General features: G+C 55.6%; 8 protein-coding genes and 1 non-coding gene across 9 annotated transcripts; 5 read left to right on the top strand and 4 right to left on the bottom strand.

The window, feature by feature from the left end:
• Nucleotides 1–220: 220 nt before the first annotated feature.
• Nucleotides 221–1,957, top strand: SPSK_07343 (capsule polysaccharide synthase Cps1; the record flags this gene model as incomplete). The annotated part of the gene is made up of 2 exons (XM_016734007.1): nt 221–550; nt 587–1,957. The coding sequence occupies 2 exons, from the start codon at nt 221–223 to the stop codon at nt 1,955–1,957; spliced, it is 1,701 nt and encodes a 566-aa protein (XP_016590400.1).
• A 926-nt stretch (nt 1,958–2,883) lies between these two features.
• Nucleotides 2,884–3,324, top strand: SPSK_08091 (uncharacterized protein; the record flags this gene model as incomplete). Its single annotated transcript, XM_016734736.1, has 1 exon — nt 2,884–3,324. The coding sequence occupies one exon, from the start codon at nt 2,884–2,886 to the stop codon at nt 3,322–3,324; it is 441 nt and encodes a 146-aa protein (XP_016590399.1).
• Nucleotides 3,325–3,333: 9 nt separating this feature from the next.
• On the top strand, nt 3,334–4,050 carry SPSK_07949 (uncharacterized protein; the record flags this gene model as incomplete). Its single annotated transcript, XM_016734602.1, has 1 exon — nt 3,334–4,050. One exon carries the CDS (start codon nt 3,334–3,336, stop codon nt 4,048–4,050), a length of 717 nt encoding a protein of 238 aa, XP_016590398.1.
• A 631-nt stretch (nt 4,051–4,681) lies between these two features.
• SPSK_07808 (uncharacterized protein) lies at nt 4,682–5,611 on the top strand (the record flags this gene model as incomplete). Its single annotated transcript, XM_016734463.1, has 2 exons — nt 4,682–4,827; nt 4,879–5,611. The coding sequence occupies 2 exons, from the start codon at nt 4,682–4,684 to the stop codon at nt 5,609–5,611; spliced, it is 879 nt and encodes a 292-aa protein (XP_016590397.1).
• Nucleotides 5,612–5,890: 279 nt separating this feature from the next.
• SPSK_07857 (pyrroline-5-carboxylate reductase) lies at nt 5,891–6,751 on the bottom strand (the record flags this gene model as incomplete). The annotated part of the gene is made up of 1 exon (XM_016734510.1): nt 5,891–6,751. The coding sequence occupies one exon, from the start codon at nt 6,749–6,751 to the stop codon at nt 5,891–5,893; it is 861 nt and encodes a 286-aa protein (XP_016590396.1).
• Nucleotides 6,752–7,253: 502 nt separating this feature from the next.
• On the bottom strand, nt 7,254–7,350 carry SPSK_11208. Its single transcript has one exon. It is a non-coding gene; the product is annotated as a tRNA-Ser (tRNA).
• Nucleotides 7,351–12,217: 4,867 nt separating this feature from the next.
• Nucleotides 12,218–13,102, top strand: SPSK_07839 (uncharacterized protein; the record flags this gene model as incomplete). The annotated part of the gene is made up of 1 exon (XM_016734494.1): nt 12,218–13,102. One exon carries the CDS (start codon nt 12,218–12,220, stop codon nt 13,100–13,102), a length of 885 nt encoding a protein of 294 aa, XP_016590395.1.
• A 774-nt stretch (nt 13,103–13,876) lies between these two features.
• SPSK_06998 (uncharacterized protein) lies at nt 13,877–16,774 on the bottom strand (the record flags this gene model as incomplete). Its single annotated transcript, XM_016733668.1, has 1 exon — nt 13,877–16,774. One exon carries the CDS (start codon nt 16,772–16,774, stop codon nt 13,877–13,879), a length of 2,898 nt encoding a protein of 965 aa, XP_016590394.1.
• Nucleotides 16,775–19,234: 2,460 nt separating this feature from the next.
• SPSK_07220 (uncharacterized protein) lies at nt 19,235–21,220 on the bottom strand (the record flags this gene model as incomplete). The annotated part of the gene is made up of 1 exon (XM_016733884.1): nt 19,235–21,220. One exon carries the CDS (start codon nt 21,218–21,220, stop codon nt 19,235–19,237), a length of 1,986 nt encoding a protein of 661 aa, XP_016590393.1.
• Between the last annotated feature and the right edge of the window lie 908 nt (nt 21,221–22,128).

The raw sequence follows: 22,128 nt of genomic DNA, 5'->3' as shown, positions 1-22,128 counted from the left end.
CCACGACTGTTCATCGCATCGTGGCCATGGACAATTCACTCCTCCTTCTCTCTCTATAAAGGAAGCATCACGGCCGCTCTGTTACCGTCTTCTCTTGCTTCCTTTCTCCTCACCCGCCCTCCTCCATTTCCTCCCCGTCTGTTACCCAACAGGCCTTTCTTTTGTCGTTTCTTATTTGCTATCCACTCTTCTGACGGCATCTTCCTTGTCAACCTCCAAGATGCCCGCCCCTATTTACACTTATGACAACACGTGCCCCGCCGATGGAATTGACAAGGAGCGGTGGTCCAACTGGACCATTGCCTTTGTGATTCTATTCGTGTGGCGCTACCTCCGCCAGGTCGTGCATCTCGTGTCCTTTTGGATGTACCGCCCGGCCGAGACTTTGACCCTTCCGACAATCACCAGCCGTGACGTAACGGTGATTGTGCCAACCATTGATCCTAATAATGCCCACTTTCAGACCGGCATCATCAGTGCGGCCCGCAACCTGCCCTCCAAGATTGTTGTGGTCACCGCTGGCGAGGCCCTCCGCCGTGAAACTCTCTCCGTCTGCCGTCGGCTCCGTCGTACTCTCCCCCAATAGTGTTCTGGGGTTGCGATCGAAGTCCTGGCGGCCGCGGAAGCAAACAAGCGGGTCCAGACCGTGACCGGCGCTCGCCGTGCCACAACGAAAATCTGCGTGCTCATGGACGACCATGTCCTGTGGAAGGACACGTTCCTGGAGTACACGCTACCCGCTTTTGACCGTGATCCCAAGGTGGGCATTGTCGGGACCAACAAACGCGTCACTCGAGATGAAAAGCACGACAACCTGTACCATCGCATCCTCAACATGGTCCAGTGCCTCTATCTCGAGAGACACAACTTCGAAATCCGATCGTCCAATGCAGTCGATGGTGGTGTCTTTGTCGTTTCTGGCCGCACCTCGCTTGTGCGGACGTCGATTCTGCAGGACACCAACTTCCTCCGTGGCTTCTTGAACGACTACTTTCTGTTCGGCCTCATCGGTCCCCTGGCGGTGGACGACGACAACTTCATCACGCGCTGGTGCATCGCCCACGGCTGGCGCGTCAAGATCCAATACCGCCCGGAGACCCTCATCACCACATCGCTTGGCAGTGCGGCCAAGTTCACCGGCGGCCTGAAACGCTGGGTGCGCACCACGTGGCGAAGCAACTCGACGAGTTTGACTTCTCTCCACGTCTGGTACACCCAGCCGTGGAGCGTCTACGCCGTGTACTTGTCGCTCTTTACCAACTTTGCCCTGTTCTACGATCCTCTCTTGTTGTACGCCTTTGCCCAGTCGGACCTGTCCGGTTACCGCGCGAACGGTCCCGTCAACCCCATTGGCTACAACGTGGATGGAACCATCGACCACGGCCGCGTTGGCGACAACAGCATCACTGTCCCGTCGACCAGCCTCCTCTTCTCTCTCCTTCCTCTGATTGTGTGGATGTTTGCATTCAAGATGGTCAAGCCGTTTGCCTATTTCCGGCGCCACCCCGAGGACCTCAGACTCCTCTGGGCCTACATCTTGTTCACCTACGTCCACTCCCTCATCAAGCTCAATGGTTTGCTGACGTTTTACAGTGCCAAGTGGGAGGGCCGCAACCTGGCCTCCCTCAATGCTGATCTCGCAAAGAACCAGACTCACCAGGCTTACCAGACTCAACTTCCGCTCGACGTGCCCGCCACCCCCTCCACCGAGGAGACCGTCTTCCACGGTTTCTCGACCGCTGTCGAGGTCCACCGCCACACGGAGATCCACGTCAACCCGCCCGCGGCGACGACCACAGTCGTCTCGGAGTCTTCGTCGGAGAACACCCGCCGTCCTGACCTTGTCCCAGCACAGTCGCCTGTCGCCAACCCGTTCGCGGTGACCGATTCCGGCTTCGTGACGTGCATTCTGGGAGACATGTATTTCGATGAGTCTGACTCTGCTTCCGATCAGTAGACAACCTTTTCCCCTTGCCCATTGTTGATGCCAGTCGCGCTAACTAAGGAGAGAGAAGTAGGCACCGTTTCCCTCACATATCTCTGCCAATTTCTGATTGAGGGGACGTGATCTGCCTCCTGCGATTTCCTCTGTTGGCCGTATTGACAGAAGTTTTTAGTTTTTCACGATCCTTGTTTTCGAAGTCGTGTTTCGGGCTCGGCTTTTGGAGACCCCTGCAAGTGTTCCTTTTTCTTTACCTGAAATTCACAAAAACAAAAAAAAAAAACTCGGAAAACAGTCGTGCTCTCCCTTATGGATTGAGCAATGGCTACCACAAAATACCAAAAAAATCAGTGCATGTAGACGACCTCCGTATTTGGCGGTCACATCCCCTACCCCCAGCAGTGCTCCCATACCAACGTAGCCAGGAATATACCTGCTATCCCATGGTTGAGCTTGTGCTCCTTACTTAGATGTTCCAATAAAAGCGCCGCAAGGCAATGAAATCTTAATCTGTTCCCATGCGCGTGACCAAATACAATTAAATCTGTAAATTTAGACAACAAATGGCAGATTCCATTGAAGAATTATACTTGTAGCAAGGGCAAGGGGCAAGGCCGGTGTTGCAACTGCACCTGCCAAAGATGTATATTTGGTGGCTCTTTCCTTGCCTTTCGTTGACTTCCCCTTTTCGGCAGGCGGCCAGCACAATGGGCTGATCTTTGTGTTCTTTCCTGGGAAGACGCACAAAGACATATATAGCTTCACAAACGATCATGTCAAGATTTGCGACCGACACTTCAGCCTTGTATCAGCTATCTTGCCAGACGTGTTTTTTCTCGCGACATCCCATTGGCAACACCACTACAGCATCCTTTCCATACGGTCATTATTATCGCCATATTCAAGCAACAGCTGCGTCCACAGCCAACATACATATTGCAATGCGCCAAAGAATACTTTTTGGCATCCTTCTGGCCCTCTCTTGCAGATGCGATGCGCATCCTGGCTTCAGCGCCGTTCTACACGATCTCCACGGATATGTAGCTCGACAGAATGCAAGCACCGAGGGCCCCTCGACCACTCTTCTCGCTGATCTTGCCACCCAGGGCGCCAAGACGCCCGCGGGCGAGGCCATCCGCAGCATCCTCCAGGGCGAATCCACGGCCGTTGTGGACCCCACCGTCGTCTATACGCCGCCAGACGCGGTAAATAAGGCCGGCAACGGCGGGCTCAATAGTCCCGCCTGCGGCACAGACACCTGTTGCATCTGGAGCTACATTGTGCCCGCCATGGTGGTCGCCTTTTCCGAGAACAACGGCACCCGTTGCTCGGCCCTTGCCCGCAGCGCCATCCGCATCGGCTTTCATGATGCGGCCGTCTAGAACACGAGCATGGGCCCGGGCAACGGCGGCGCCGACGGATCCATCCTGCTAGCGGACGGCGAGCTCCAGCGCCGCGAGAACCGCGGTCTGGCCGACATTGCCCATCTAATCATGAGCTGGCACAGCGAATTCGGCCGGTACTCGCCCCACCCCCCATCCGTCGCCGACCTCATCCAGATCGGGGCCATTGTGGCCGCCGTGACGTGCCCGGGCGGGCCCCGGATTCGCTCGTTTGTCGGGCGCCCCGATTTCAACGCCGGCAGCACGCCGCCGCCGCCGCAACCGCCGCACGAGCTCATCCCCAAGCCCACGGACGACGCGCAGACCATTCTGCGCAAGATGGCCGCCAAGACGTTTACGGCCGTCGACTTGGTCGCGCTCCTGGGCGCGCACTCCGTCTCGCACCAGTACTTTACTGACCTCGCCTTGGCAGGCGCCCCCCAAGACACGACCGACGGCGTCTTTGACACCAAGTTTTACGCCGAGACGCGCGCGCCCCGCGCGCCCTTGGGCGTCTACCGCATCGCATCGGACGTGGCCGTGGCGCGCGACCCGGCGACGCACGCGCTGTGGCGGACCTACTCGGGCGCAGACGCAGCGACGCAGGACCGGTGGACGGCCGCGTACGCGTCGGCGTACGTGCGGCTGAGTCTGCTGGGCGTGGCGGATCTCAACGCGCTGACGGACTGCAGCGGGGTGCTGCCGCAGGCCAAGGCTCTGCCGTGAATGGAGAGCGGTGGTCGAGGGCACCATGAGGAACTTGAGTGGTGAAAAGAAATTGGTTTTACGTTGCAAGCTATTACACGCATTCTATATCAAAACTATTCACATTGACGGAATGGTGGATATACGGATATCTGCGTCAGTCGAATCGGCAGTCAGTCAGCTTTATTGTTTTGTAATAGGACGGTTCATTTGACTATTTTGACAGCGACGTGCATCCCCCGGTGACAATTTGAAGCATCGCCTTACGCCGCCTTGGTCAGGCGTTGTGGCCTGACTGCTCCATTGTGGGCAGGCAACATGGCGTGACATTCTCCGCAAGGATGCATCAGGCGAGCTGTGCGGTCACGGCAGAGCCAGGCCACATCTTGACACTTGCTGTTCGTCTAGGCCGCTCTTTGGCTCACTTTTGCTCTTAGTTGGATAGGCGCGAAGAAAGGCTAGAACCTCACACCACTCGATGGAGTGTCTTTAAAGCGCTACAAACGCGGCAGGTTGTCTTTTTATATAGAATAAATAGAATACCACATGTACAGAACTCTCTGTGTTGACTTTGTAGATGACTTGATCGGCCAAGGACGCACATATCGTCAACATTACCATTACTGTCACCGCTCTCCCACACAACGCCATCATGACTGGACGTAACGTCGACATGCGGCACATCGACCGCAAGGACATCTACACGAACCTTGAGTCGCGCGTCCAGTACCTCCACAGCTTTCTTGATTTCAGCAGCTGTACGCCAGGAACAAAGCTCCCACAACGATGGATGCATCCGTACATAGATCACTAACAACGCAAGCTAGCTGACATTGAACACCTCATAAGCGGCGCCAAGTATGTCGAGGCCCTCATCCCTGCCGTCACCAATATTGTCTACCGCAAACTGCTCCAGTACGACATCACGGCCCGCGCCTTCCAGCTCCGCTCCACCTCCTTCGACGGCCCCATGGACGAGGTCCCCGACGAGAACTCCCCCCAGATCCAGCACCGCAAGATGTTTCTGCGCGCCTACCTGGCCAAACTCTGCACCGACCCGTCCCAGATGGCCTTTTGGGAGTACCTCGACAAGGTCGGCATGATGCACGTCGGCCTCGGCCGTTCCCACCCGCTGCACATCGAGTACGTCCACATTGGCATGACGCTGTCGTTGATCCAGGAAGTGCTGACGGAGGCCATCCTGGGCCACCCGCGGCTGTCCATGCGCCGCAAGATGGGCCTCGTGAAGGCGCTCGGCAAGGTCATCTGGATCCAAAACGACCTGTTTGCCAAGTGGTATGTGCGCGACGGCGAGGAGTACACGGACGGCGTCGACTACAGCACACTGGTCGACAAGGAGGGCTACCTGCACGGCAAGAAGGTTCTGGTACATAAAGAGGAAGAGGGTGAAGGGAGCAAGACCACAAGTAACTCCAGCACCAGCAGCGGGTCGACGGTCCCAGCCCCATCCACACCAACGGCCGCAGCCGGCGTGTGTCCATCCACCAGCAGCTCCAAGGACGTGGCCGACGTAGGGGTGTCGCCAACTGCGCCACCCCCGGCTGTTCGCTGTGAAAAGTAGGTCTACAGACGTATAAATGGACGGTCCCGTGGAAGTTGTTTGTTCTGCTATTTTGTCTGTTCTGTTCCCATGTCCGAGTTGCTTCCTTCTATCCGCACGGACGGCGCCTTGTCTCTAGATAGTATCTGCGGTTAAGTTGGTTCGTAAGCATTCTCACCCACATCATCCAATATTTCTTCATTTTCGGTGTCCTTGTAAACCGTATTTTAGTAATTCGTCTCGGCGATTTTGACAATGTTTCCTTTTGTCGCCACAATGTGTGGCCGTCGTGTTGGCCCCCTATTTCTTGCCCAGCTCCACCGACCGCTTCGTGGCCGCGTCGACCGCCTTGTTGACAATCGCCTCGAACCCGCTCTCCTCAAAGCTCACCAGCGCCGCGTGCGTCGTGCCATTGGGGCTCGTCACGTTCTTGCGCAGCTGCCCCGGCTCGTCGCTCGACTGCACCAGCATCTTGCCCGCCCCCAGGCACGTCTGCTTCGCCAGCCGGCTCGCCTGGTCCACCGGCAGACCCAGCGCCGTCGCACTCGTAATCAGGTGCTCCACCATGGCGAAAAAGTACGCAGGGCCGCTGCCGGACAGGCCCGTCACGACATCCAGCAGGTCCTCGCGGGCCACCCACTCCGTGGCCTTGCTGACGCTCGACAGCATCTGCGTCACCAGCTCGCGCTCCTCGTCCGTGATGTCGTCGCCTGCGTACACACCTGACGCGCCCTCGCCCACCAGCGCCGGCGTGTTGGGCATGACGCGCACCACGTGCGGCACGCGGCCCGCGGCCGTTGTCGTCCATGCGCGCAGGCTGTCAATTGTGATGCCCGCGGCGATGGAGACCACGAGGGGCAGTTTCTTGTCCGCGCCAAGCTCCTTCCAGGCCGCGGCCAAGTCCTTGCACGCGGTCTCCGTGACCTGCGGCTTGACCGAGATCACCACGAGGTCGGCCCACGCAGCCACCTCGCCGTTGGACGTGGTCGTGTGCACGCCGAGCGCCGCCATCTTGCCGCGGTTGACGTCCCAGGGCTCGGACACGGAGATGTTGGCCGTGTCGACACCGCCGGCCAGGAGACCACCAATGATGGCACCGGCCATGTTGCCGCCGCCGATAAAGGCGAGCTTCGCCGTGCTGAGGGGAGCGGACGGAGCCATTGTGTGGGATGGTTTCGGATGGGTTCGAAGGTTTGGAAGGGATTGTGGTTGAAGTTTGGGAGGTTGGTGTGCTCGAGAAGGTTGGAAACTGTTTGAAGTGCCCTTGAATCAATGCGAGGAGATGCTTAAGTGTGACTCGTCAATGGCTGGCCGTCAATTGGAAATTCGTCTTCTTTTTTGACCGACGTGCGCTGCTGTTTTTAGACTTATCGCGCGTAGCTTTCCCAAAATGCTATACCCCTCCAAACCTCCAATCGGCTGCAACTTCCCTGTAACGAAGCTAGCAAAGTCGAAAAGCCGCTGCAAAGCGAAGCACCGCTTTCGGCCTTGATTAAGTAATTCGAAGGCGAACAGAAGTCAAACACAATAAAAAAGAAAAGAAAAAAAATCAACAGAAAAATAACATCAGTAAAACAGTAAATCGAAATCAAATGCAAAAAGAGCAGCCGATGCATAAGAAGGATTCAGGGCTGAAAATGTCGCAGAAAAAGACAAAAAAAAACGACAACAGCAGGACTTGAACCTACGCGGCCGAAGCCATAAGATATATCGAACAAGGAAATTCGAGTCTTACCCATTAACCACTCTGGCATGTTGCCTTTAATTGTTAAAAATTAGCCACCATTTATGGATTAAGTAGGTAATCCTAATTGTTAGTAAAAGCGGGACATCTCCAGAGGCCCCTCGCAGTAGACTCATTGAAACTCGACAATTGACATCAGGCATGATATCGTTATACCATCACACACATGTTTTTTTCTTGAATCTCCATATTCTTCATCCTCGTATCGTCTTCCGGATTCGACATCTTTCAACTTCTATCATGCCTCTGGTCGATTGCTGCGTCTCGTTTGAGTGCAGGCAATCAAGCACAAGGGTGTTTTGGTCACTTTCAGGACACCGTAGGATATGCAAGCGGAGTTGGCAGGTGTCGTCGACGTACCACTTACCCTGCAACAAAAATTAAAATAAGACAGAATGGAACAGTATTGAGACGTATCTTAGTTCTTGCACATTGCGCAGTGCTGTAAACGTCACATGTTCACGATGCAGTGAACGAGCCACTGACATGTGTGAGACATGTGGTTGACTATGTTGAGTGCGACTGTGTCTCGTCAGTGAGGCTGTTCTTCCACCAAATGCGCATGCCAATTACCAAATGTCATTACAACAAAACATGGCAGAACCAACAGCTGCCCACCACGTCACAGTCGACTTCCCGCGGCAGAACCGTTGCCGCTGCATGCCTGGTTGTGACAATGACCGAGCAGCAGTTGTAAAGCGTAATCATTGCTTCGGAATAAGGTTGGTTGCGTCCGGGATGGGGGGGGGGGGGGCGGGAAGACGCAGGCACACAGCAGACACAGGCGCTTTCACATGTCAGCAAGTCGCGTTGTCTCGAACTGCAACAGGCAGCCCCATGTTCCATTGTACTGCCTTCTGTGTGGTTGTGTGTGACATGCGTGAGGCTTGAAGAGAACACAGTAACCCCATCCAACACATCGCGTGCTCAAATGACGAGGCGCACAATGTCGTCCACTGGATTGGGGACGAAAACAGAGGCCCGGAGGTGCTGCACTGGTCGACGTCACGATTGGTGGGCTGGTGAGCGACTGACTAAAAATAAAAGAAAAGTGACGCCGTAGTGGACACAAGACCAAGACACGATGACAGAGGACTGGGACAGGGGAAACTTCCTTGTGACTGTGTTCAGTTCAGCTTCGGAAGCGACACCCGCGGTGTGCTCTTCGCTCTTTCCATAGCTAGTCACGAATTAAACACTACGAGAGGCGAAAATTATAGGTATCACGGAAGGAGCGACATCCCGGACTTGACGACTTGCTCTTGCCACGCCGTCCATCAATTTTATCGACGTTGAATCGTTCGACCAGATGGCATGCTTCGGGCATGTGTTAGTTTGATTGAAACCCCCCTGTCCGCGACACGCCCGTCGCCAGCCCCTGGTCGTCGCGTTGTGGCAGCTAGTGAGCGCGGCGCAAGACAAATGGCTGGCCAGAATTGTTTTCGTCAAGTTTCAGACTTCTATTCCTTTCGTGTGCGCCAGGGAAGGAGGGAAACCAAGGAAGGTACGTTTGTGACCGAGTGTGGTTGGAAGGCGAACTCAGCAATAAGACGAGGAAGGGACAACGAAGATACAAGGAAGGAGCGAGACAAAGTAGATAATAATAGAGCTGACAGGACAGGAGCGTCACGACATATGTTCTTGCCTATCTTGGTTCTTGCCGTCCTGTGTCGCTTGTTTGAACATTTTTGGCTTGTGATTGTGGAACATGGTAAAACTTGACACAGGCGCAGTTGTTCCTTCTTTTCTTGCCTTCGTTCTTCCCCTTTAAATTGGCATCGCCAACGTTCCTCGATAGCAAATATAAAAAAACTATGAACATTCTCACGAACCCATTCTTCCTTGCCTCCTTATTTTCTTTGCCCCCCCAAGTTCCACCGTCTCCTACAACGGCCCCTCCCGCAGCTTGCCCTTTACACTAACGCCTTTTTTCGTTTGGCGTGCCTCCGTACCTCGCTGGTACCCACCCCACTACCTCTTCACTCTTTTTGGCTCGCCTGTTATCCTCTTCTTCGCTCGATTTTTCTGCCCTTGACTTCTCTTGGCTTTTACTGTTAAGCCAAGTTACGGCAGCGTGCCGCAACGCCCTACTTAGTCCATATTATCGCGTGTTGCTGGTGTCGCTTGTGGTGGGTCGACAAGCTAGGTTTTTGTTCTCTTATTTGCTCTCCGGATCGCCCTTGCAACTCGCGGCTACCACTGAAGCACTGCAACCACGACAAAACCGTCTGTCGGTCATGTTAGCGATATCGGCTGGACCTCGCATCTTTTTGAGACCGTGACCCAGTAACTACCGGACTTTCTCCTCTTCGCCCCCGCCGGTGACACATCTTTTTCTTCTTCGCGAATGTCAGTCGCTGGTTTGTGAGAGGTTGTGACCGGCTGTGACAAAAGACCGTCGCCTTTCACGGTGTTCTCCCACGGCCATCTCCACTGGATCACAGCAAGGCGTCGATCGTTAACCAAGACAACACACCCCTCCTAGTCGCAAGGCCCACCTGACCACTTCGCACCCTCCAACAAACTTGTGCTGCAGCACTGTATGTCTTGGTCATTCTGAGCACATCTGGGCACATCTGGGCACATCTGGGCATATCTGGGCATACCTAGGCAGAGTGAGAGACAACACTCCGGGGCATTTCGGAGAAACATCGTCACTGAAAACATCGGCTGGACACTGACGAAAAATCACACAAACCGCCAATTTGCACAGTCAATAAATCGCCCAAACGAGAGACAGCGTCACATTTCCCCAAGATTTTGTTCCTTATTTGTGCTGGTCTGAAAGGCTGCTTGCCGAAAGGGGCATTCAAATTTGGCGTGCTTGACCTGGTCTACTACCTGACCGCCCTTTGATGTGGTGCCATTTGGCAGGAGTCTCAACAAAATAAAGTTGCATCACGACTAAAACAGCTAGGGCGGAGGTCCTGGTCTTGGTTCGAGACTGCGAAGTTTGCAAGCATTCTTGACTAGAGTGATCAGGAGGATATTGCGAAGGAGGGGAAGGGCGAAAACGTCAGAATAACGAAAACAAAAAGCAAGAAGCCGAAGACGATCAGCGTCGCCAAGGATTAAAAAAACACGTGGAAAGGCGGCGACTGCAAAGGAAAAGTCTTTGCTCGGCATCGCCATATATTTCTCCTGTATGTTCTTCTTTGTTCATCGTCTTCTTTTCCCTCGTCTCTGCCCCTTTCATCCAACACATGCCTCCCGCTGCTCGTGCCTGGTTTCTCACGCTCTCTTCCCAACTGCCGCCACGGTGGTTCCGTACCTGGCCGCCGTTTTTCCTAGCCTACGATCTCCAGTTTATTCTGTCTGCAAATTCAAGCCCCACAAGAACACCCGCAGCGTGCTCGTTGCGTTAACGCAGGCGCACAGGAACGCAGGACCCGTCGACCTGTGGCGACATTGTGCGCTCCTCAGACTCGCTCATTTCCTTCTGGACCGCTGCATGCGCCTGCACGGCTGCATTAGTGTGGCTGTTCTGCTTCAACATCCGACATACAGACGTTTTGGTTCTTTTTTCGCCCACGCCATTTCCGTACCCCCAACGCCGTACACTTGGCCAGCCGTAGCAGCCAATACGCTGCCCCGTGAGTACCACAGGGTGAAGTGAACATAACAGAACCTTGAAAAGAAAGTGGGGATCGAAGTCCGACAATCACCCGAGAGGAACTCCGAACTCAGGCCCAGGCGAAATAGAAACAACAAGAAGCCGTCGGTTAACGACACGAAGAGTCAACAACCGGGACGCAAGCCTTCTGCCCGTAGCGGATTAGGAACGTCCGGCATAGGAAGCATAGGTTTGGCTTCTTTTGCCCGCTTCTCGATTCGCCGCTCTGAGTTGCGATTTCCAACCATATATTTTCTATATTTCGGACCTTACAAAATAGGCAAGGGGTGTCGAACTCAAAATAACGAGGCAAGGAGAGCAGTACGGGTTTGCTCCATTCACGCGAGGCTGGACAGACGGACAAGAAATACGAAAGGACAAATCAACAAGCCACCCGACCTGATCATCTCTTTATTTTTTCCTCGCCACCGCCCCGTCAGGAACGTTGCACGCCGTCAAGCTTGTGTTGTACGATTTACAGTGCCTTTTGTCGACACCTTTGGAATGCCCCATTTTGCGTTTCTCCATATTTTATTCCTCCTTTTTTGTTGTCGTTTCGCAAGCCCGCTACAACGCTCGCTCACTGCCAGGGCCTGGCCCAAACAGGAATCCACCAACACTCCCCATCCCACCAATTTAACCCACCACGCTCGACACTATTGGGCGCACTTACACGACTTCCTTCGCTGGACCCCGTTTGCCCAGACCGCAAGTTTGTGTTCCACCGACCAGCGTCCTTTTATAATTTCGTTGTTGACGCACGTTGCCTCCTTTGTCCTTTTTGACGATCGTGTCGTGGTCGGCAAGAGAACAGTCGTCCATTGCATGAAATTACCTTCTCGCCTCTCGCATCTTTTGCCTCTCTTCTCCCGTATTTGATTTTCTTCCCGACTCGTCGTCTTTCCTCTTATTTACCAAATCTTGTCGCCTGCAGCTGCATCTGTCTGGAACAGAGGTTTGACTGCAGCACGCAACACTGCCAACAAGATCTGTAACACCGCCCTTTGTGTTCCACTACCATACCAACTTGTCTTTGACGACGATTGTCTGTCTTTTTATGTAAGACGGCCCAATCATCCTGTTGCTTCTGTCGAGGTTCAACAGACTCATTCTCTTTGTTTTCTTTCTTAAATATCCCCCTTACCTCGCCCTCTTGTGTCCTTCTTCGCCTTTGTGCTCATTTTGTCTTCCATTGTTCATTGAGCATAGCCTGCCAACAACATCGATTTTACTGGAGATCGATGTATGTTTTGCCCTCTCATATACACCTATGCCTCACCCGAAATCAAGATCCAAAACGGGTCTCCCATCAAATACAACTCAACCCACAAAATCTCAACAACAGACGTCCAGGTATCCAGTCCCCGGTGAACAGCACTTCAAGTCTGTGTACGGTCTTGACGAACTAAATCCGTCTTCCACCGAAATGCACCGCCAAGATTCCGGCTATGAGTCGATCACGCCTCGCGAGGCACCGTCTAAAAGCCCCGGGACGTCCCAGCGGCGAGCTCACTCAACTCACTCGAGCCGTCCCGGCAGTCGGACCCGTCCTCCTACCCGGCGAAATGCAATGTCTGGCTCGGTAAACCGCCTGCCCAAGACGGCAAAGTACAACAGCCGCTCTAACGTCGTCCACTCCGGCAGCCCTGTCACTGTCATCCCTTCGTTGTACGACAACAGCATCTACCAGGACAGTAGCCCTTACAGCACTCGGGCCGGCAATCCTACATCCTATTATCCTACATCCTATTTTCACTTCCCCTCGCCCGATCCCCATACCACTGGTGACGACGCTGTACTGCCCAACAGCGCTCCCGAACATGGCTTCGATGCCAGCTATGGCGCCCCCGGTAACGACAACGTCTACCACACTCCGCCACAGACGACACACTACTGGACGAGCGATCAGACACGGAGGCTCGAGTATGCCGCCATCGACGCAGCCAGCCGCGGGTTCAAGGGCTGGATGATGCGGCACATGGTGCCAGACTGCTTCATCCCCAAGGCCAAGCGGCGGGTGACGTTTGACGACGATACGGGCAGTGTGCGGCGGTATCGTATTGAGCTCGAGGCGGAGGAGTCAACCGAGAAGGAGTGTGTTTCGAACATGATGCGTCGTGGCTTTAAGAAAAGCGGCTCCAGCAGGAGGTCGTAGAGTCCGACCTTATTCGATCCATGACAGACGATTCGACAGACAATTCGACAGACGAAATAATGAACAATGACACGAAGTGATTGCACACAACAACAAACACGATACCGGCGCAACTAAACCAGACAGTTGACGAGAAGAGGAATTGCATACGAAGCGTTGATTTTTTTTTATTACCGAGCTCGTCTGGCCACATTTTCCGCATTTAGATTTCCCTCGACGTCCTTTTCTCTTGGAGCATTATTTTCGCACATACATGGGAGGAGAATCGTTTTATACCCATCTTTGCAGCGCAACGCTGAATCGTCAGCATGCTCTGCAAGGATATGTCTTTACCATTTGGATTTTGTCTCTATTGGATATTTATTAATCACTTCTTATCATCCTACATATTATCTACTTATCTTGGGTGCTACATTCATAGTTTTCACAACAAGGACTTGTTTCGTTTCTATTTTGGCTGCATTTTGAAAGGGAGGTGCTTGTTTATGCACCGGTTGAAGAAAAGCGTTGATTAATATTAAGTCATGTCTGTGTGACATGGATCCATCCCATACTATTAAACTGACTCCAAAGTTTCCAAACTGAACGCAGACAACGAAAAGAAAATGAGATGACAAAGAAACGCAAAACCGAGGGTGAAAAAGACCCAGAAACAACAAGGAACCACAAGGACGGTAAGAAAAGGCAAAGTATTCCAAATTATGTACAGGGGGAAGGGAAGAAGAAGATCAGGAATGAGAAAGGATGTCTCACAGTGGATATCAAGCCGGCAGCCTAAAAACCAAACTGCTCGCGGTGGCGTGCTACGGCGTCGGCAAAGTAGCCAGCCAGGATGCTTACCTCCCGACCCGGTCGCCCGTCACGCTCTTTGCACAATCGGCGGACGGCTTCCAGACCGCGCAGGCCCTCGGCAGCGGCCGGCGATGCTGACAATGTGGGCGGCTGCTGTGCGATCTTGTGCAGCTGCGAGGTGCGACGCGTCTTGGTGGAGCCCAGCAGGGCGTGTTTGGTGGTGCCGTACTTGGCCGTGGCCCCAAGGCCGGTCCAGCTGAGACGGTGGTGGGCCGTGGATGTGGCGAGGCCCGGGCGGTACTCTTTGAAGGCACGGTGGGGACGGGTGTGAGCGTGAGCGTGTGCGTGGCCATCATAACCTGTGCTCGCTGCGGCCATGGCGGCCATTTCGCGCCTCTCGGCCAGCTCGCGGTCGACACTCATGGCGGCGCTCAAGAAGAAGGCGTCGGAGGAGGACGACGACAAGAGCAGGTTGCCGTCCCGGTCGACTGCCGGGTCGGGACGCATGGACCAGGGCTCAGGGCCAAAGAGAGCCGTCAGGTAGTCTTCCATGGTGAGAACGAGCTTTCGAGGCGGCAACGTCGTCCGGGCGAGCGACGAGGTTTCGCTGGCGAGCGAGTTGGTTGACGACGACGAGGCGGAGCGGCGGTAGGTGGCGTTTTGCATGGCATACTGGTGCTGCTGCTGCTGCTGGTAGGTAAAGGGGAAGCTCATGCGGTGGCGGCTCGTCCGGTTTGAGATATTGGCGATGCTGTTGCTGCTGTTGTGGTTGTTGTGGTAGTTATTGTTGCTGAAGGCAGCGGACGACGGAGGGAAGGGGGGCGAAACACTGCGGCCGCGACTGATCGACCGGAAGCTAGATGTGGTCGAACTGACGTTCAAGCTTATTCCGAGTCCAACTCCGCCGCTACTCACTGAGGCGGTATTGCTGCTGTTGATACTGCCGCCGGGCGTACCACTGCCGACGACAAAGACACCGCCGCCATAGCGCCCGGCCAGGTCGTCGCGGACACTTCGCAGCACACCGAAGCGGGCGCACGGGTCATGGGCATGCGCGACGTGCTCGACATGGAAAGATGACGAGTTGTAGTTGTTCTTTTCCATCTGCTGTGGCTGCTGCTGCTTCTGTTGTTGGTCGCCGGCCGTCGCTGACCGCAGGACAAAATCGGGCGCCAGGGAGCCAAACGTGTATACTTCCAACGTGGCGAGGCGGGCGGCCGGAACGTCGCTTGCCAGACGGGCCAGGGCTTGCGACACAGCCGTGGCGCCCGCGTTGTGTGCGAGGACGACGATGCGTGCGCGACGCGGGTTCGCTGTGGCCAGAAGAGCCCGGCGCAGCTCGGCATAGACGCCGTATGCACCCGGTGCGGGCAGGACACAAACGGGCAGGAGGAGCCGCTGCAGCAGGACCACGAGTGCATCGGCCACGGCGCCATAGGTGTACGCCGGGCGCAGCAGGGTCACCGGGCGCCCAAAGACGGCAGCCACGCGGGGGCCCGTCTTGGCGAGTGACTGGGAGGTCGCACCCAGGCCAGGGACGAAGAACCAGTGTTCGGCGCGGCGGCGCTTAGGGCGGCTGCCGTCACTGTCGTCGTCATCGTCATCAGAGTCGTCGAGGCCATCATCGTCATCCTCTACACGACGTCCACGATCCGCTGCCCACGATCGGTAGACAGTTCCTGTGCGTGCCTGGGCACCACCGTTCAAGGGCCAGGCGGCGGCGTATACGGCCGCCAAGCAAAGCAGCAGCCACGTCAGGAAGAGCGCGCCGGGGAGACACAGGAAGAGTGCGGGCCCTGCGGCCAGCATGGTCACTTCTGCCACGGCCAGACCGGTCTGCAACAGTGCCTCGGCGGCATCGGCCACGTCGTCCACGGGGACCGTCAACAATCGAGACCAAGACCAAGCGCGCGGACGGACCACGGCCCACAGGGGCGTGCTGGCCTTGGTCCAGGCGAGACGCAGGAGATCGGGGGCGTTCACGGCGAGCCAGCGCAGATCGGACGCCAGCAGGCGATACGGCGTGAGGGCGGGGGCGGCGGACGAAGAGACGAAGGCGGATGAGGCGGCGCCCAAGTTGTAGTGAGCGGCCGGCGGGCGACACTGGTGGATCCGTTGCCAGCGAGAGAGGGTGCCACCGGCGCCGTCGACGAGCGGAGGGATGTACACCACAACATGGTCACTAGTGACGGGCGTCGGCGGGCGGTAGACGGCAGCGTTGTCAATGTTCTCAACAGCGTATGATGTTGAGGGCGCCGTTGAGTGCGCAGTCAAGGGCGCAGAGGAGGCTGTCGACGCCGACGAAGCCGACGATGTTGTGGACGGCGCACTGGACGGGGACGAAGCTGGCGCCGTGGACATGCCCGATGTGGCGGTGGACGACTGCGAGAGGTGCACAACGTACGGCGGCGACGACGACAGGGAGAGGGGCCGTTGTGACCGCGAGGGAGGCCGTGACGAGGACGTTGGCGTCGACGGCGAGGGCGACCAGTAGCGCCGGAGCGTGGACGTCGTTGATGTGGTGTTGGTGGACGCCATGGAGAGGACCGAGTTGCGGTGCGACGGGGAGTTTTCGATGGCGGTGGGCGAGGCTTCAGCGCCGCCGACGTCGTGGATGTCGTTGATGTCGTCCAAGTCGATCTCGGCCTCTTCTGTTAGACTCGCGACAGACCAGCGCGGTGAGAGTGGCGAGATTGCCAATGTTCGGAGCGGTTGCTGGGGCGCTCGTTGGGACGCACGCTGATTTTCTCGACCCGCCACGGTGTAGTCGTCGGCGACAGACGAGCAGTGCCGTCGGTGGCAGTGCGCGCGCGACTGTTGCGGTCGTGTCCGATGATGCGGTGAAGGCGCTTCCAGATGCGACCACGCAAGCCAGGGCATCGTTAGGACGGCAGATGCATGATGGGAGGAGCGCGGCGAGAGTGAAGACGACGTGAGGCAACACGGAGAGAAGAATCTTCACGTAAATAGAAAAAAGACACAAGATGCACTGCGATGTGCTACGTGGTACACAATGAGACAGGTTTGTTTATTTTCTTTCCGCTTTGAGATTGTATGTCTGAATCGAAAATGTGAACATGTTGAAGGGGCCACAACAATGCAGCAAATACGAGATACAAGGAACGCAAAGGCAAACAGGACCAACAGACACGCGTCATCCTCGTGTCCAGTTACAAGAGTTCTCGAGCTCTCCTCATGATGGGCTGTCAGGATGCAATCCAGACTGCATTCCAGTTGAAGCTGTTTTGTGCTAGTGTTGTGGGTATTTTGGTGTGGGATGGAAATACGCGATGGTGGTGTGGGCACTAAGACCGCTGAAGAGTGTCGGTGTTAGCGAGCTTCTAGCGACCTAGTCACTATCGCACGACAGCGCATGCTCAAGCTTTTCCGGCGGCGGTCTGTCAAGAATTGACAAGATGAGGTCGCATTCCATTGTCAGAAGCAGTGAAGAAACCACAATCGACATCACGTCGACGCGAATGCGCTTTTCAACCTCATCGATGTATTCTACTTCAGCTCTTGCCTCCGCTGGGGTGTTGCTAACAATGAGCGTCAGTTCTGGAATTTGTTCATCTCATGAATTTGAACAAAAAAAACAAAAAAACAGACGCTCGCTGCCTCCTTGATGACTTCTCCCTTACATCTAAAGCAAGGGGTGTCTCCGATATGATTGCCAGCTGCACGTGTCGTTTTGTCCATCTCCCGTCTCACAGGCCGATCGAGTCGCGTCATGTCATGTCATGTTGTATTCATTCAAAATGACTGCTGCTGTTGATGGAGTTGTAGATCGCAGTGGCCACCAAAGTCGATGCGAGCAAGGCGACGTGCTTGCGGTTCTAGAGGACGAGATGGCACACGGCACAATCGACTGGCCGTAAGGAATATAGTCGATGCAGTACCACCAACGCCAGGCGAGGTCAGTTGGCACGAGAAGACGACGCACCCTGACGGGGCAGACAGCAGCCAAAAGGCAACGGCAGCACAGACTGCGCTGCCATGGCAGAGCCGCCGTGTGTGTGTAGGCCACGAGTATCTGCAGGTGCCGGCCGTCTGGCCTATTTCCTCCTTGTGGGAGAACGGGCCAATCGCAGCGAGAGAGCTGCGTAAGTGCTTGTTTACCTTTTCGTCAAACTCGCTCGCCACTCAACTTGATGCTTTTTTCTGGTCTCAAAGGGCTCAGAGCATGCAGAAAGTCGTATCAAGTATATGGGTTAGCGACCGCCATCCATGTTGGGAGACACTGGAGTTACTGGAGAGTGGCCGTGGGGTTCCCTGTCGTTGAGTTGCCGGTGTTGTGGTGCAGAGGATGTATGTTGGAAGTGGTGTAAATAAAAAGGAGAAGATTCTCTCGCGTGTCGACAAGTAATTACCGCCCTGGGATGCATTGTCGTGCTAGCGTGGCCTTGTGTGGCCTTGTGTGGCAGGAGGTGGCAGGAGACCTGAACCGGCAGATAGGGTCCACGCACCAACAGCGAGTCGTGCTAGCGTGGTTCACTAACACGACGACGTCGTCTACGCAAGGAAGACGCATTGTGAGAACCCGAACAAGGCCGGAACGAGGGCCAACAAAGACAAGAGAAGGCATGATTTATGAAGAGGAATGGTAACAACGGATGTGAATGACACTGGATAACTCCACAAGCTGCGGACTAATGTCTCTCGAGTCGGCGCCGTGGAGATGTTGTGATTCTGCCATTGATAACCAAGCGACCAATCTTTTGAGATCATATCATCTGCAACAAACAAATAAGGACCTCAAACTGGACAACAGAAACCGAGACGTGCTAAACCAGTTCTATATAAGACGGCGACCTCGGCAGGAAGTGTGGCACGGACCTTTAAAGAACTGAGTCTACAGGGTCGGCATCCAAAATCTCACATAGCGCTATCCGAAATCGACAAATTAATACGCCTATAATATTAATAAAACGATGAAATTTCTTGACGTTGAAGTTATTCACATCATAGTCAGTCACACTATATCGGAACTGTATTTCGTCACAATCACCAACCACGTCGAGCTGGACGACTGGCCGGCTTCCATAACAACTTTGTACCGGCCTTGCTGACCTGTGTTGGCAACCCAGTGTTGAGTCTACTCATTCGGGAGAGCAAAATTGAAAGCGTTGAAATTAGAAATGTTAATGAGCAGAGGGTATAGACGAAAGAAAAACATAAATAATATAAAGTAGTGAAGAGGCAAAAAATAAAGTAAAAATAAATCCCATTCATCGATAGACAAACCGCGTGATAGGAAAAATAATAACGTAACGACATAACGACGTAACGACGTAAAGTACGAGGCATTGTGCGAGCACATGCCATCAGCATCCTGGCCGCTCACGAATAAGACACTGGCAGTCGCCCGCGCACGTTGACGGCCCCGTCCAACCAAGGAAACGCCTCCACCAACTCCGGTCCGACCGTCCAGTTCTTGGCTTCCCGCACGTGTTGGACAAACGCCTGCGTTATGACATAGTTTTTCCCGTCCCCGGTCGCAGTTCCTGTTGTCGTAGAAGACGAGCCTCCCGCCAGCTCCGACCTCGCTTCGAGAATCCCCTCCAGGCCGTTATGGGGCCAGCCAATGCTCAGCGACTTGACAAGGATGCTGGCAAAGTCGCGGTAGCGTGTGTGGTCGAGGTGCGACACGATGCGTTCGCGGGCGCGCGGCCAGCCGAGCGTGTCGATCCAAACGGGATGGGGGACGACGAGCTGGGCGCCGGTCGGCCGGAAGAACTCGGGGATGGCGTCGTAATGTTCGCGTGTCGGGGTGATGAGCCATCGGACGTAGATGCACGTGATGTAGAGCAGGGCCGTTTTTTCGGGGGACGCGTAGTCCATGACGGTGCCGGCGACGTGCCGTGCAATCGTCGACGCGACAGGGCGGTCGGGTTCGTAGAGAACGGGGTTCAGCAGCGAATGGACCGAGGGGAAGTGGGTATGCGTGAACTCGTCGGAGGGCGACGTGGCAGCTGTGGATACCGAGACAGAGGCTGAGGGTGTCGTAGAGCCTGTCGAGCCGGCAGACGTGCCTGTCGTGGTCGTTGTGGCGGCCGACGCCGTCGACAGCGACCGCCCGGTCGATGATGCACCCATGGCAGCCCTCGAGCCCACCGACTGGCCTCGTCTCCTCTTGTACACCAAGTTGATAATTACATCATCCACGTTCGATGTCGGTGGTACATAGGGCGGCGTCACCGCCCAAACAGGCGACGCATCCCGCAGTCGGTTGGCCTCAACACGCGCCAAGTACACAGCGCTTGCGTCGTCGGGCGGACTGCGGCGGACACTGTCGGTGGTCGGTAATGGCGCAGGTGGCGATGGGGCCGAGAAGTCGATGCTGCCGGGCGGGTTGCGGTGGACATAACCTTGTGTATATGGATAAGCCAGCTGGGGATCGGACGACAGTGGCGGCAGTTGTTGAGGTTGCTGTGAATGCGGCGAATGCTGGGCCGCGTACTGCGGGTAGAGGTAGGGTTGCAGCTGTGTGGGCGACGGGGCACGCTGTGCGTGCTGAGGGGGATGTGTATGGCCGTCTGCGAACAGCGGCAGACTCCGCGTCAACAAGTCGATGTCGAGAGAAACTGTTTTGTTAGTGGGAGAACGTTCTATAGTCGACAGAGAGCAACACGTACAGTCGCTATTTTGAAACGAAACGCCGTCGTCGACAGGCACAGTGACTGTCGCACCAGGCCCCGAAAAGTCGACGTTGTCGAGGTTCATGGAAACCGCGTCGCCGGCGAACGGTTGCGTGCCACCCATCGGCTGGTCGACCGAGTGACCAGACCGTACCATCGGCCCCGGCTTTGCATCTGGCTGGAGTGAGGCTGGCGATGGCGAGAGCGACGATGCCGAGGTCGTCTGTGCCACCGTAGTTGCCACCGATGCTGCTGAGCCTGACACCGGCGACGCGGTTGTCGTTAGCGGCGACGATCCCGGCGAGCTGCCCGCCGCACTGCCCGATCCGACCGACGATCCGGCCGTCGAAGTGTCTGCATTCACCACGGCCAGCGAGACTTGCAGCGACCGCAATGAGGCTATGATGCCCTCCAGAGACGTCGACGAGGTCTGCGTGCGCGCGGCCGCCTGCGCCTTGTCGGCCTCGGCCTGCGCCAACCGCTCCGTCAGCGCGCGCACCTCGCCCTCGAGCTCGGCCAGCCGGGCCTTGTTCTTTTGGCGCAGAACACGCTGGTTCTCGCGGTCGATGGCGCGCTTGCGGTAGAGGCGTTCCATGCTCAGGTTGGCGGCGGCGCGCGACGACGTCGCCGCCGACGCGCTCGAGCGGCCGTCCGTCTTGACGGGGCGGATATGGAGCGCGTCGTCCATACTGGGAGAGTGCTCGGGATGTCTGAGTCAGATTGTGATTTTGTAATTTCTAGCTATGGCTGTTGTCGTATCGTTATCGACAGAGGCAGCGGCAGCAAGTGGCAGGTACGTGGTTCGTTGTGTCGCTCCTTCTCAACCGGTCGCAAGACGATCATGACACTCGTTCCTTCCTTGCTATTTTTTGTCTTTTTTTTTACCTGTCCTCGCTTCGCTCAATTTCCCACGATCACTGATCTTTTTTGTTCCCTTTCCCTCGTCCCCTTTCATTTCGTTGCACTGTCGGATTCTCTCACCTGCAATCCGACATGCAGCATTCGACATCGCTGCCCCCAATTCGCAACGCGACGTCGCAAGCCCTGGCTCGGTTTGCACGATGGCGCAAGCACGCAACCAATGGCGCCAATTGCATCAAAGGAAAGACCTTGCAACGGAAGAGCAGGTGGCCACCCCACTTAAAAGTAGGCACAACATTCAGATACAAAGCATTGTCTCTACTCACATTTGGCCATTGTCACCGTTGTCTTCCCACTCGTTTCCTCTCTCGTCTCGAATTCGCTTTACCCTGCATATCAAATCACTCACACGACACCACATGAACCAACACAGCCTTCTGCACGATCATCCCCCACGGACCCCGAATCTTGGCAGATCCCGTCATCGCCACCATTGTACGGAAACGCCTCTGAGGATGGCCAGATGCGAGAGACTCGGCCACACTTGCTACATGCTTGCAATGTGCAATGGATGCCATCCGATGCTGTACAGCTCGCAGGAAACTGCTTCTCCTGGGAGACGTCCCGCACGAGCCGTCGAGTCGAGTCCTCGAACTCTGCTAACAAACAGGACAGGGCAGGCGTCCACTGAAAACCACTAACACCCACTAAAGACGCTAAATCGGCTCCCCCAAA

The sequence above is a fragment of the Sporothrix schenckii genome, assembly GCF_000961545.1.
Source record: "Sporothrix schenckii 1099-18 chromosome Unknown Cont41, whole genome shotgun sequence".
Lineage (NCBI taxonomy): Eukaryota > Fungi > Ascomycota > Sordariomycetes > Ophiostomatales > Ophiostomataceae > Sporothrix > Sporothrix schenckii.
The sequence above is the reverse complement of the archived record's forward strand: the minus strand, read 5'-3'. Positions and strand labels throughout refer to the sequence as shown.